The sequence below is a fragment of the Diaporthe citri genome (genome assembly GCF_014595645.1).
Source record: "Diaporthe citri strain NFHF-8-4 chromosome Unknown scaffold_3, whole genome shotgun sequence".
Taxonomy (NCBI): Eukaryota; Fungi; Ascomycota; class Sordariomycetes; order Diaporthales; family Diaporthaceae; genus Diaporthe; species Diaporthe citri.
Window position 1 is genome coordinate 898308 of NW_025064848.1, and position 12879 is coordinate 911186.

General features: G+C 56.2%; 3 protein-coding genes across 3 annotated transcripts; 1 reads left to right on the forward strand and 2 right to left on the reverse strand.

The window, feature by feature from the left end:
• Positions 1-330: 330 nt before the first annotated feature.
• INS49_007859 (uncharacterized protein) lies at positions 331-1317 on the reverse strand (the record flags this gene model as incomplete). Its single annotated transcript, XM_043168605.1, has 3 exons — positions 331-359; positions 453-747; positions 1042-1317. The coding sequence occupies 3 exons, from the start codon at positions 1315-1317 to the stop codon at positions 331-333; spliced, it is 600 nt and encodes a 199-aa protein (XP_043026285.1).
• Positions 1318-2949: 1632 nt separating this feature from the next.
• Positions 2950-4603, reverse strand: INS49_007860 (uncharacterized protein; the record flags this gene model as incomplete). Its single annotated transcript, XM_043168606.1, has 3 exons — positions 2950-3918; positions 3979-4141; positions 4209-4603. 3 exons carry the CDS (start codon positions 4601-4603, stop codon positions 2950-2952), a joined length of 1527 nt encoding a protein of 508 aa, XP_043026286.1.
• A 5770-nt stretch (positions 4604-10373) lies between these two features.
• On the forward strand, positions 10374-12731 carry INS49_007861 (uncharacterized protein; the record flags this gene model as incomplete). Its single annotated transcript, XM_043168607.1, has 1 exon — positions 10374-12731. One exon carries the CDS (start codon positions 10374-10376, stop codon positions 12729-12731), a length of 2358 nt encoding a protein of 785 aa, XP_043026287.1.
• Between the last annotated feature and the right edge of the window lie 148 nt (positions 12732-12879).

Genomic DNA, 12879 nt, shown 5'->3' on the forward strand with positions numbered 1-12879 from the left:
TAAATAGCTTTTCGATTTCCAAGATTGGCGAGGGCGATTGTGGAACAATGAATGCGTGAAGCTTTGGGGCTGAGTGTTGCTGTGACAAAGGAAGGGCACAAAGGTGAGTGCACAATGCAATTGTTGCCCGCAAAGCCATTCTGAGCTTGCTAGAAAGACGAACCACTCGAACAGCTTGTTCACCCACAATGCCGCGAGTGCATCTCGGGCCTCAATGGGAACAGCCTCGAATGTGACTAGCATGATCTCCGTCTCTGACGAACTGCATACTAACTCGAGCTAATCGAAAGCACTGCGGCGTTACATAAATGCCCCGAAAGGCACTGGTTTTCAAAGAAGCCGGTAGCCATCGTAAATCACTGCACGCAATGTCAGTCACAGTGTGACCAAGGTCTTGCCTCGACCGGTCTCCAGCTGAGTGATCGGAAACCATCAATAGAAGCAGCACTCACCTTCCAGGCCCCTGCGCACACCACTCCCAATCCACATGCCCTCATTGACCCACCGATATCTCTCGTCACCCGTCTCGAGGCGAATGAAAATCCGGAAGCGGTACTCATCCGGCGACACCTTGTCGCCCTCGACCGGGTCGAGCAGCCGCGTTAGCACCTCAGGCGGGCCGGTCCTCCACCCCTCGGTGCGCACCATGATGTGTGCGGGCTCGGCGTCGGCCGTGGCGAGGAGGTATCGCGTGTCCACAAAGGTGGACTTGTTCTCCGTCAGGAGCTGGGCGTCCTGGCCGCCGGGCTGGGGTTGGAAGCATCGTCAGCTACAGGGTCCCCGTCTGGGGTGGATACATGTGGTAGAAGTTGACCACCAGCTTGCCTAAAAGGAAAAGAAGACGTAGAGAAACCAAAAGCAAAGATGCAAAGTCTGAACCCCAGACAAACAACGAAAAAAGACACTCACCACCACCGTGCCCTTCCCCCAAGTAGCGCTCCACTCCCCGCCGCATATCCCAATCCAATTCCTCTCACCCCAACAACTCCGCCCCAGCGCTACTTTGCCCTCAAGGCGCGCCTGCATGCGGAACTCACGCACGAGCCGCGGCGCAGGCAGGCCGATTGTCTGCGCCAGGCTGCCGGCCGAGAACCCGGCCGAGATCTTGTCCGCGTCCGCATCCGCTTCGGCCACCCGCGTGCTGCCCTGTACCGGTTTTGGAGCGTGATGAGCGTCCCCCGGCCTCGTGGTAGATGTGGTAGTGTCCTGGGCCGCGGGCTCCTGTGTGGTCTCGGGCGTCAGGACCGGGAGGAAGTCGTTGTCGGCGGCGCCGATGTCCGTACCGCCATGTTGTTGTTGCTGCTGCTGCTGTGCCATGTTTACTGAGGGATTGTCTCACTCGGTAGTGCTCGGAGATAAAAGAAGTGCACGGTGAGCGCTGTCAAAGGTGCAGTGTCTCACACATCCGGTACCACACGCGGCTCCTGGCCCTTTTTCTTTCTATCTTTTTTTTTTTTTCTTTTTTGCGACGGCGCAGTTCATCGAACGGGTGACATGACGTCGGGCTGTGGATCTCGCGTATCTCGAGTCTCGCATGCGTTTCTCGACGCGGGCCTCGGTACTTTTCCAGTGGCTACTGGCTAGACTAATTACAGTGGGGGTTGGGATCGGACAGGCGGGTGGCTCTCGGCAATTAGGGCCGGGGCAAGCTGCCGGCACGCGGCAGATCGGCTCGAGTGAGCCTGGACTGCTCAGCTCCTCCTGCTTTTTGCCTTCCTGGCAGGCTGAGATCAAACATGTTAGTCCTCAAAAAGGTCTCGATCGGGTCGAATGTGTGACAATGGGTGCGATCGATCAGCATGTCGACGGTTGTAATCCCCACGAGCTGGAGCGCAGTCACGTACAAGTAGGCGGCACTGGATCTTGTCAAGCAGAGATGGGTGGATGTGCAACAGTTTCTAGCTACGGGCATCCAGTAGACCACTTCTGTGTGTCCCGAATCCCACAGCTCACCGTCGTCCCACAGCAGCCATTATCCACAGGGACTGCAACGACGGTATATAGGTAGTCCCAAGGGACGGACACTCTACACCAAAATAAAACACCTGTACGAAGACCATACCTACAAGCAACAGCTCCCAAACACGGACCCTTAACGAGCGAGCGGGGCAGCTCGGGTGTCGCGCCGCATCACGTCAGGTCGCGCGGTGCCACCATCCATCACCCACCCCACCAACCCCCTCCTCGCCCTTCCATGCTGCCGTTGAACATGTTGTCAGACCTGCCATGTGCAGTTTTTTCCCGGCCTGTCCTACACACCTCCCATCACCTGACTGACCGACCCGAGTGACTGACAGACGACTGTTTCGGGTAGCCTGCCTATCGCTACCCACGAAATGGGGGTGGGAGGGCTGCCTTCCCGAGACAGTTCGCCTTGTATCAGTTGCCTTTATTCCCCGAGACAATCACATCACTGAAATGCGTTCATGCAGCCGTTCTGGCCCCCCTAGAAATAACGCAGCTGGGTCCCAGGATCTGATTGATTTACATGTAATCACAGATCCTGACGGTCACCAGTAACGAGGAAGTCAGCTTTCAGGTACCTCCTCTAGAGATCCTTCATTGGAGAGACTGCTGCATCTATGTACATTTCCCTCCTTCCAAAATATATCTCGTCCATAACAAAACCAATCGCGCGATTTGGGGAATCATGTGCAAGAAATCGAGCCTTTTCGATGGTGACAGTGTCCAATGGCGTGGTGAGACTCCACGGACCATGAATAGCGCAGTAAAGAGAGCTGGTTTTATAGACGAGAGGACGCCGTCAACGCCTAGCTTTGGGGATCCCATCTATTGTGGGAGAAAGCAGACCTCGGCAGCGTCCGACCACTGCAACAAGCAGTTCTCGGAGCACGCATCGCAGGAAATCGCAAACGATCCAAAATTGCCGTCCAAATTTCTCACGCGAGTCCCGCCGCAGGATCTCGATTGCGGCTTCGTGATATAACTTTATATCGTGTAGAAAAAGTCAGGTCGAGTGTCGCCCATCTTCTCCAGTTCATGTTCCGTCTTATTGGCGGCCCATCCATCGCGATCTCCGTTGCGGCGCTTCTTGTTCTCTCTCCGAAGACCCAAGGTCATCAGGACGGAGCCTCCAAACAGAAACAGGATCATGTAGGCAAGGACAACGCCATGACCCTGGAAATATCGGGGGCTACTGAAGTAGATATTGGAAGACACCACGCCGTTGAGGTTTCCCCAGCCGATGACGAAGCCGAGAACCACACCGCGCTTGTAGACGCCTTCTGTGTTGTTCGCCATCCAAGTGATGGTATTGGCGATGCAGGGATAGATGCCCGCTGCCCCAAGGAATGTTCCCGCGTATTGCACCCAGGCATCTTTAGACCCGATGAGAATAGAGAAACCGGCGATGCCCACGACCGAGACGCAGATGTTGCAAAGTCCACGGGCCTTTGTGCGATCAGCAACAAAGCCAATGATGACGGTCAAGACAGCGGCGGTGGCATAGGGCGCAACGCTGTACAGCTGTTGCTTGACAACATCGTTTGGAGCTGCCACTCCCGCATTCTTAATAATCGTGGGCAAGAATAAACTGAATGCGTAGAGCGGCATGTCGCAGCCCATATATATCGCCATGCCGAGCCACATCTTCCAATCCTTCAAGGCCTGCCAGAAGTATTGCATCGAGAAGTCCTCATGCTCAGCTGATGATTGCTGATCGAGCTTCAGACGGCGAACGACCCGGACTCGATCTTCGTCGGAAAGGAACCTGGCCTCGTCAGGGAAGTCGTGGACCAGCCAGAATGAGACCACGCCGATGATAACTGTTGCCAGGCCTTCGAGAATGAAGATCCATGCCCAGCCAGGCTTGCCTCCCACGCCCGCCATGTTCTCAATGGCAGCAGCGAGGAGACCGCCGAAGGACCCTGAGAGCGCGGCAGCCGAGAAGAAGATGGCCTGTATGATATGTCAGCCTGAAGTCTCGTGGGATCAGAAGTATATAGGGTGAACACTAACAGCTCGTACACCGAACTCAGACCTCTTGTACCAGCAGGAAAGGTAGTAGTTGATACCGGGGAATAAACCCGCCTCTGCGAGACCCAGAAACCACCGGGCAGCCATGAGCCCAGACCAGTTGTGGACAAACCCCATACCAACCATGCACGCGCCCCACAGAACCCTAACCATGCGTTAGCACAAGCTCCAGCAGACAGGCTGCGCTCCGAACGTGGGGTTAGATGACATACATGATGATGGGGATGAAGATGGATGGCCGCAGACGCTTCAGAAGGATGTTGGTAAGCGGCTCGAACAATGCGTAAGAGATAAAGAAGATTGTCAAAGTGTCGTTGTACTGCTGAGTATTCATGTGCAGGTCTTCGCTCAGGCCAGCGATCTTGGCATTTCCAATATTTGTGCGATCAAGGAATGCCAACAGGTACAGCAGACTCAGCCACGGAATCATGACCAGGTCAAGCTTCCAAACAAGTTTCCTGTCGATGAGGGCTCGCTCCGACTCGGGCAGGTGAGCATCGGGGTCAGGTGGTAGGTCCCGCAGAGTGCCGACATAGTTCTGCTGCAACTCTGTGGCCTTCTCCGTGTCATTGTCGGACAGATTGACCGTGTTGCTGTTGATGACCATCTTGTCTGATGTTCACATCAAGAAACAGGACGAAAAGTTGGTAGATTCGTGTAGTCTCTCAAGCCAGATCAGAGTAAGTGGAGGCTGGGACCCGTTAGCATAAACCTCTGTAACGGCGCTTGGAATCACATCTTGGAGGAAAAGGAAATGGGCAGCAGATAGCTCTCGGGATAGTACCCTCATATCGGTGTGCAAAGATCTTGTAGTGCCGGCCGCAGAAGGTAGTGACAGCTCAGGCGAGGAGACTGGTGATTTTTGGAGAGTGTGTGACAGGCAAGTTACCTTTCCAAACTTTAGTCCAGCTTGCGTATGAATACTTTCCGAGCTGACCGTCACCCTTCAAAGAAAGGCTCGAGAAGAAAGGGAAGAGTGGACCTTGGATTTCACGGAAGTCAGTGAGGGGAGTAAATGATGACGGACGGGCGAATGGACCGGGATGACTGGGGTCGGTGATTGGCGAAAGAGGTGTTGCAGAAGCAGAGCTGCCCAGACAGTCGGGTGTGGAGAAGACTGGCTAGAAGCCCGATGAGAACCACGAGGGGGACGGATTGAGGAGATAAGTATCCCAGCAGGCACAAGAGGAAACGCTGGGAAATAGACAGTGGACGGGATGGGATTCACGCCTCGGTGTGATCGTGATGGTATCTGCGTAGAGACGTGTCTGCTTACCCTAAGGACGTGTGCAGTACTCTTTTTTGTGTATGTTCTGGGTATTTGGGTAGATGGATTGTATGACGATATGGAAAGGTTTGGGGATGAGGGGCTATATTTCAAAAGAAGGGATCTTGCCGTCAGCATGAACGCCAGAGGGGCAGGCTTTGGTGGTGACAAATTGTGCTCGCATGTGGTAGGTAGCGCAGAGGTGGGAAAGAGAGTGTGTGGAAGTACCTGGGCTCGGCGAGATGGAGAAAGAAAAAAGAGTGTGTGGGTGGATCATCGGTGTATTGATTGGAGGGAGCAGTCAAGAGCGATAAACGGGCTGCGAAGAGATCAGAGTCGCAGTCAGTCCCGCCGGTCGGTCAGTCATTCCTGCTGGTGGTTCGGTTGGGGGAGAGAGTGTGAGTGGGTGTGGGGGGGGGGAAGGGGACAGGATGATGAGGTGACCCTTGCACCTTGCACCTTGTACCTAGCTTGCAACGGCGGGGAAGGAGGTGGTAGTTTAATCTTGAAAACGGCAGGAGGGCCACAACACTGCCGGCAGGATCTGGGCACCAATTTGGAAGCTCAGATCTGACGGCTAGAATGGCAGGTACGTCTAGCGGCAGAGAGGAGAGTACGATTTTGTGTAGAGTGGTACCGAGGTACAAAGGTACTCGAGACAGGGCTGCAGTTGTCTACCTGAAGCTATCCGGTTTTACTCGAATCCTCGAGAGGGTACAGCAGACACAGCAATCGCGGGAGTGGTCAAGTGCCTGGATTCATCATGTGGGGCTCTCTTATTCGATGCAATAACAGACAACAGACAGGCAGAAGAGTCTATCGTACTTACTGTAGGTAGCAGCAGCAACCTTGCAAACCATGCAAAACCTGGGGACACCCTTGACCTGCCCCAGACCCGCCAGAGTGCCCAGATGCGGAGGTGGATTTAGCGCCTGAGTGTGGGACGGTGGGGAGAGCATTGGGGCACCTCGGATTGGGTTCGATTTGATTCGAATGACCTGGTTTTCCTCCCTCTTTATGCTTGGCATCATCGACCTGCTGGCTGCCCCGAATCCTCCAAGATAGCGTTGTTGTTAGGTGGTCTACTGACAACAACTGCCACGGCTGCTGGATATCGCACGTCATGCAGCTTGCCCCACCACCTCAAGACCCTCGGCGCATCGGAATGTGACGCGCGGGTGCTGGCAACGCGTGAAAAGACAAAGGCAAAGGGATTGCGGGACGCAGCATCGGCCTTCTACCTCGATTGGGCACCTCATGTCCTGTCCCTGCATCTTTCTCTGTGTTTCTATCTCCATGCTGCATTATTTGCCGATATCGCACGATTATTTGAGTTTCTAGGAAATGGTTTGGATGGCATGTCTTGGGTATCGTGTTGTTCCCCTCCAATGGCCACGAGCTGCCATGGTCGAGCCTTCTGGGAAAGGCAGCCTGTCCCTGTGCTCGTGCCCGTATTTGTGCGTGTATTTGTACCTGTACCTGTACCTGTGCCAGTGTTCCTTCCCTAGATTACTGTCTGAGATGCCCACGCATACATGGTCCCGGCTGCTGGGAAGCGACCAGGCCTCCCAATCACTGGCACCCGCCCAATGCGGGTCATCCGTCATACCGTATCCCAACCACTTAACCACTCGACCACCACCACATGGGCCACCTGTGCCAGGCAAACCATCCGGCAGCATGGCAATCTTTCTTGCAGCGTGGCAGCAAGAATGGCAACAAGATCTGAGACCTCGCAGCGAGATGACGCCGACCTCCTCATGACCGTCACCTGCTCCGATCTGTGGCGTGAAGAGACAGGATATCCTGCCTTCCTTTTATTTTCGACATCAAACACGGGCAAAGTGTAGGAACGCCTACAGCCGAGGACCCGCCCACCGTAGCATCCCTCGATGGCCGAACCCTTTCTTGGCCCTGGGATCTCAATACCGCTGAACACGACCGAACACGACCACCGCCTGTCTGAGATCCAACCGTCGCACAGTGCCATCAGTGGGGTGTGACGACGCTGATTGACATTGTCCTGTGCTCTCCTCCGTCACCGCCACAACTGAGCGGGATTTACTCAGCATGCCCTGGTTGCTGGAGTTGCACGCTCGCATCCTCGCGGCTTCAGAGCAGTGCTGGCCTGTCACCACCATGCTCGGTCTGTCATTGTCCGGGCCGAGAGGACGTGCAGGTCCAACCGCGCCCAGATGGGGAAGAACAATCATCGAAGAACCGAAGATGTCAACCGGCCATTTGCCAAACAGTCCGCCCCAGTCACTTGTCGTTTAGGAGTCGAAACCGTCGTGGGCCAGGTCCGTGTCTTGGCATGAGCAGCAAAACTGGCTGGCATGCGGTAGTCATGCAGTGAAGTTCCCCGCACGCCGCGCCGCGCCGGCTGGCCTTCTCGGTTGAAGCTTTTCGTCCAAGCCCGCCCCGAGCAATACCAGAAGCTAGGCGGCGCTCAAGCTCTTCGAAAGTCATGGCCTTCGGGCTACGGGAAGCTTAAAACAACCATAAGTCTCGGCTGATGAGCGGGCGCACTCGCAACCAGGGCCCAAGCGATTACGCTGTCACAGGTGCTGTGTCTGTTCACCAAACACAAACAACGGCTATCGGCAAGCGGTACGGCGTAGTCGAAGGTCATCATCCAGAGGCAGGACTGCAGTTGTGACAGCGGGATCCAGCACCGGCAACACGTGGCTCGGCTCTGCTCTAGGTCCGCGCTACGTTGTGAGGTGCTGAGCGTGGTTGGTCAACGACAGGCCATCAGGTGCTGGTTTGTGTCAGCCAGCCTGATGCTGTACTATTCTAGGCTGAAGCTGGGGCCTTTCAGCTTGTAGAACAACGAGTTCTTGAACGGTGGACTGCGGGCAAACTCGGCGGATGTTCCGGATATTCTGCAGATTGTAACGATACCCCTTCATGGCTGACCGCATTCGCGGCAGTTCAGTTCAGCTTCAAAGCCTCGAATGGGGGCCTCCGAAGCCTGCTGACCTCGTTGTCAGTCCTCATGGCCGAGGGTCTCAACCCACGACCGACGATAACGGCGCCACTGCGTTGCATCGCCGGCGGCAGCACATTATCAGGCGCGCCGGTCTAGGTAGACTACGGGAAAAGGTGAACCTTCCGTTGGAGACAACGGGTCAAGAGATGAACTGGCAAGATCGCTCGCTCGCCCGCTGGCGGCTTTGGAACCTCAGGACCCCCCGACGAAGCAAGTACCCGGCTCCGTGTACGACATAGGAGGCATGGGCTTGCTGCAGCTCCCCGTAGAGCCTGCGCGAATTTTCCATACTGCGGATGCTCGGCGCCACGGTAATGGGACGGAACGAAGCCTCCATGGCGCCGCCTCACCGGTCTTGGGGCAGCATATCAACCCTTGAGGAATCACGCGGCTGCATCTGATGTTTGTTCGCGATGTTTGCTCGTGGGGTTTGCTGTCAGTGGCGCTGTAGTTGCTGTTGTGTTCTGGGACGGCATCTGGACGGTCGCATCCTAAAGTAAGCTCTTTTGCTGTCTTCACTACATTTAAAAGCCGCATCTACTCCCATCTAAAGCAAAACCCTATGGCTTCGATGCTTCCCCGGGCATCAAACGCCCAGGTTCTCGAGCTAGGATCTTGGAGGAATGTCTGGAGCGGCTCGTAATCCAAGACCTGTCCTAATGCAGGCATATGCCGTGGCCAGAAGCCCGGCTATGATGGGGCCGGCTGCTCGCCTTCACTGGCTGCTTCGCGGAAGCATGGCCAGCGAACCTCAAACCCGGGTTGGGCGGTGCTGCGGGAAGCACGTGGTTGTCAGACTCGAGAGCTTCCGGCTGGCCACTTAGGGACCTTCCTAAGGCGGAGGCTCCTTCGCATGAGATACACGGCATCCTGCGTGCAGAAACAGGATGCAAGGATTCGGGATGAAAGGCAAGCCAATCGTTTTGCCTGCAATATCGAGGTGACTTGACCGAGGTTCTCTCCATTTTCTTTTACTCTCGGGCGACAACGTCAAGTTGTTCGGCGGTCTGCGCCGTTATGGCCTGGCAGCGAGGGTGGCATGCAGGTATGAGGTGCAGCAGCAGCCTCCGAGAATTCGGTCTCCCCAGTGAGTTGTCTGCTGTCTCAAGCCCGTATGTGATGGCGCATCTCTTGTACCACCTCGCAATTTGTCATCGAAGGATGGAGGCTAACATGGGTCCCGCAGCAGCAGCTCCGACGGGAGGCATCGAGGACTGATGGGAGCCATTTCGTCTATGGAAATTCGAAATGGTCGATATTGTCAGGCAGTCCGAAGACAGTCGGCGTGGCAGATCTTCGTGGTCAGCTATTTGTCAACTGAACCAGCCGTCATCGAGACATTGTGATCTGTGTCTCAGACACCCAGCCTGACATGTCTCCCGTAGCAGGGGAGTCCGCAGGTCGGAGAAAGTCTTGTAGTTGACTCCGGGACAAATGGTCATTACATGGGGTCATAAGGGCATCCAAAGCCCTTAGGGATGTCTTGATAGCTGAATACAGTCCGGGAAAAGGCTATTCCTCTATGCACGAAGGAAGATGTCGCTTTTCGAACCGCTCCCGATGCAAGCGTTGACGCAGAGTTCAGGGGGTGAGGCACTCGAGCCTTGAGGCACGTGCAAACCAGAATCATTGGCATACATATCTATGCTTGGGGTGTTCTAAAAAGAGCCATTGAAGGCAGTGGGCATCAGATCAGGCACAATGACTGCGATGCTGGCATGTGGTTGAGTTCGGGGAGGGTCTCCTGGTGGAAAGAGACATGAATGAGTCAACTCTGCTTATGTAATCGTCAGCTGTCGTCAGTCTTTCGAACTTCACATTCCGACCTCAGTCGTCGTCTCTCCTTCCAGCATTGCACTGCGCTAGGGACCTTACGTGAGATCCCACGCCGGGAATTCCGTGTTGTCTCCTATACACCGACGGTATTTAGGCACTTCCTAGCATGTTGCTCCGGCTATGACCTTGCGTTGACGGATTCGAGGAACTTTGCCTGCCCGAGCCGTCGTTGAGCCCCCATCGCCAGCCTCAGAGTCACCTGGTCAAGCATCCTCGCGGTCCTGGCTCACAGGCCCACTTCTGGAGTGTATCATCCCGGTCTCTCGCTGCTACATCCATCTCATGGCGCCCAAAACCGTCTGCATCGTCGGCGCCGGACCCTCGGGTCTCGTAGCCGCCAAGACGCTTCTCCACCACGCCTCCGGCTCGGGCCCCGGCTTCTCCGTCACCGTGTACGATGCCCAGCCCCGGATCGGCGGCCTCTGGCCCGTCGAGAAGACAGATGGCGCGGGTCTCGTGCACCCTCTCATGGTCCTCAACCAGAGCCAGAACACTGTGCAGTTCAGCGACTTGGCATGGGACAGCAATGCGCCGCAGCTTCCGAGGGCCTGGCAGGTTGGGAGGTACCTGCAGAAGTATCTGAGGAGGTACTGCGCCTTTGAGGAGGACAGGTTTCGCTTGAGGCTTGGTTGGAAGGTGGAGACGACACTGCCTCTCGATGAGCAGTCTGGTAGGAGGTGGCGGGTGACTGCAAGGTCAGAGAACGGTGTTGTGGATGAGGGCGAGTACGACTACCTGCTCATCGCCTCTGGCTTCTTCGGGAAGCCAGCTACACCCGAAGTCTCAGGGCTAAGAGAGGCGCATGGGATCCCAGTGGTGCACAGCAGCCAGTATCGCGACCTCGAGACCCTGCTACCGAACGCGACTGGGGACGGAGGCAAGATACTCGTTGTTGGTGGGCAGATGTCGGGTGTGGAAATTGCTGGCACCATTGGCTCGCATCTTTCCTCTGCCGCCAACTCCCCAGGTTCGAAACAGCTACCGGGGGCAGAGAAATACAAGATACACCACATCATCCAACGGCCGACATGGGTGTTTCCGTTATTTACTTCACCTGTCGCCGCCAGCCCTGCCGCACCGTTCCTGCCCCTCGACCTCCCATCCTACAATCTGGCCAACCGACCGCAGCCACTCACCAACTCTCAGGGCCATATCAGCGTGGAAGCAGCTCAGATAGTCAATGGTATCTACAAGAGCGTGCTAGGCACCAATCAGTCTGAGTTCTCGCCGCTCCTCGCCCCCACCGACCAAGACATCGATAACCCGCCCTACCTCACCGTCAGCGACTGGTACATGGACTTCGTCCGCACGGGGTTGATTGAGCTTTCGCAAGGCAAGTTATCTTCCATTTCCGGGAATACTGCCACTGTTTCTTCATCCTCCTCGCACACCGAGACCACGAGCGTCACCGACATTGCCGCCATCGTCCTTGCGACAGGTTTTGAAGCAGCCCCTTCACTCGCCTTCCTCCCAACCGAAATTCAACGGACCCTGGCGGTCGATCCCTCCAACCTCGATAACACGGTCCTCCTCGCGTTTCACGGCACCCACCACCCCGACGTCCCGAACTTGGGCTTCGTCGGCTTCTACCGCAGCCCATACTGGGGCGTAATGGAGATGCAGGCTCGCTTCCTGACCGAGCTATGGGCGCAGCAGCAGCAACCAGGCGGGCATCTCAGCCCCTCGATGCAGCACGCCCTAGCTAATGACACGTCCATCCCGCGATTCACAGCCCTCCGCACCGACGCCCGCGTGTCGCAGTTCCCAATGGGTGACTACGCCTTCCTCATGCAGGAGTTTGCCTCAGCGCTTGACCTGGGCATCTTCATGACTGTGGGAGAGACGCCGCCGCTCCCGCAGACAGGCCTGCCGATGGATATCCTCACGCCGGCGCGGTACGCGTCCAAGGGCCTGACGGCTGCGCAGCACGTGGAGTTGGACAGGAGCCTGCGGCAGACGCATGAGACGGCCGTCGCGGGGCTAGCCCGGGGCAAGTTCGTCGCCAGGGCCGTCTTCAGGTCTCTGCTGGGCGAGTGGCAGCTCGAGCGCGACCTGGTGTCCAAGTTGCCATCGCACCCCAGTGGCCACTGGAGCGGGACGGCGCGGTTCCTCCTCCGGCAGGGCACCGCGGATGGGAATAGGTGCGCGGTCAATGGGACTGCCAATGGTGAGTCGGCCGACCATGATGATCAAGATGACGACGACCCGGGCTTGGAGTACCTATACATCGAAGAGGGCAACTTTACCGCCACCAACGGGATGACCTTCCGCGCCACGAGGAGGTACATCTGGCGGTACGACGAGAAGACCGACAAGCTGAGCGTGTGGTTCGCGCGCACCGGGGACAAGTTCGCGCGGAACGACCCGCAGCGGGAAGAAGAGCAGATGAGGGCGGACTACCTCTTCCACGAGATCGAGTTCCTCGTACCCGAGGGCCACGAGCACGGAGACTACAGCGGTGAGAAGGGATGGCAGGCCAAGTCGGACCATCTCTGCATCGATGACTTCTACGATGTCAAGTATGAGTTCTGTTTCAATGCTGTTAATCTCAAGGAGTGGAGGCTTGGGTATACGGTCAATGGGCCGCAGAAGGATTATACCATTGATGGGATATATAGAAGGAAACCTGCGCGTTCATAAAGACCTTGTTGGATAATTCAGCTAGATGGGAGACGAAAAAGAGATCTTTCTATCACAACTCAACGACTTCCCTCGGCGGAGTACCCAACCGCTATATATTACTCCTTTGCTATTCATTCCTCTTCAGATCTTGCGGACACGATCTCAC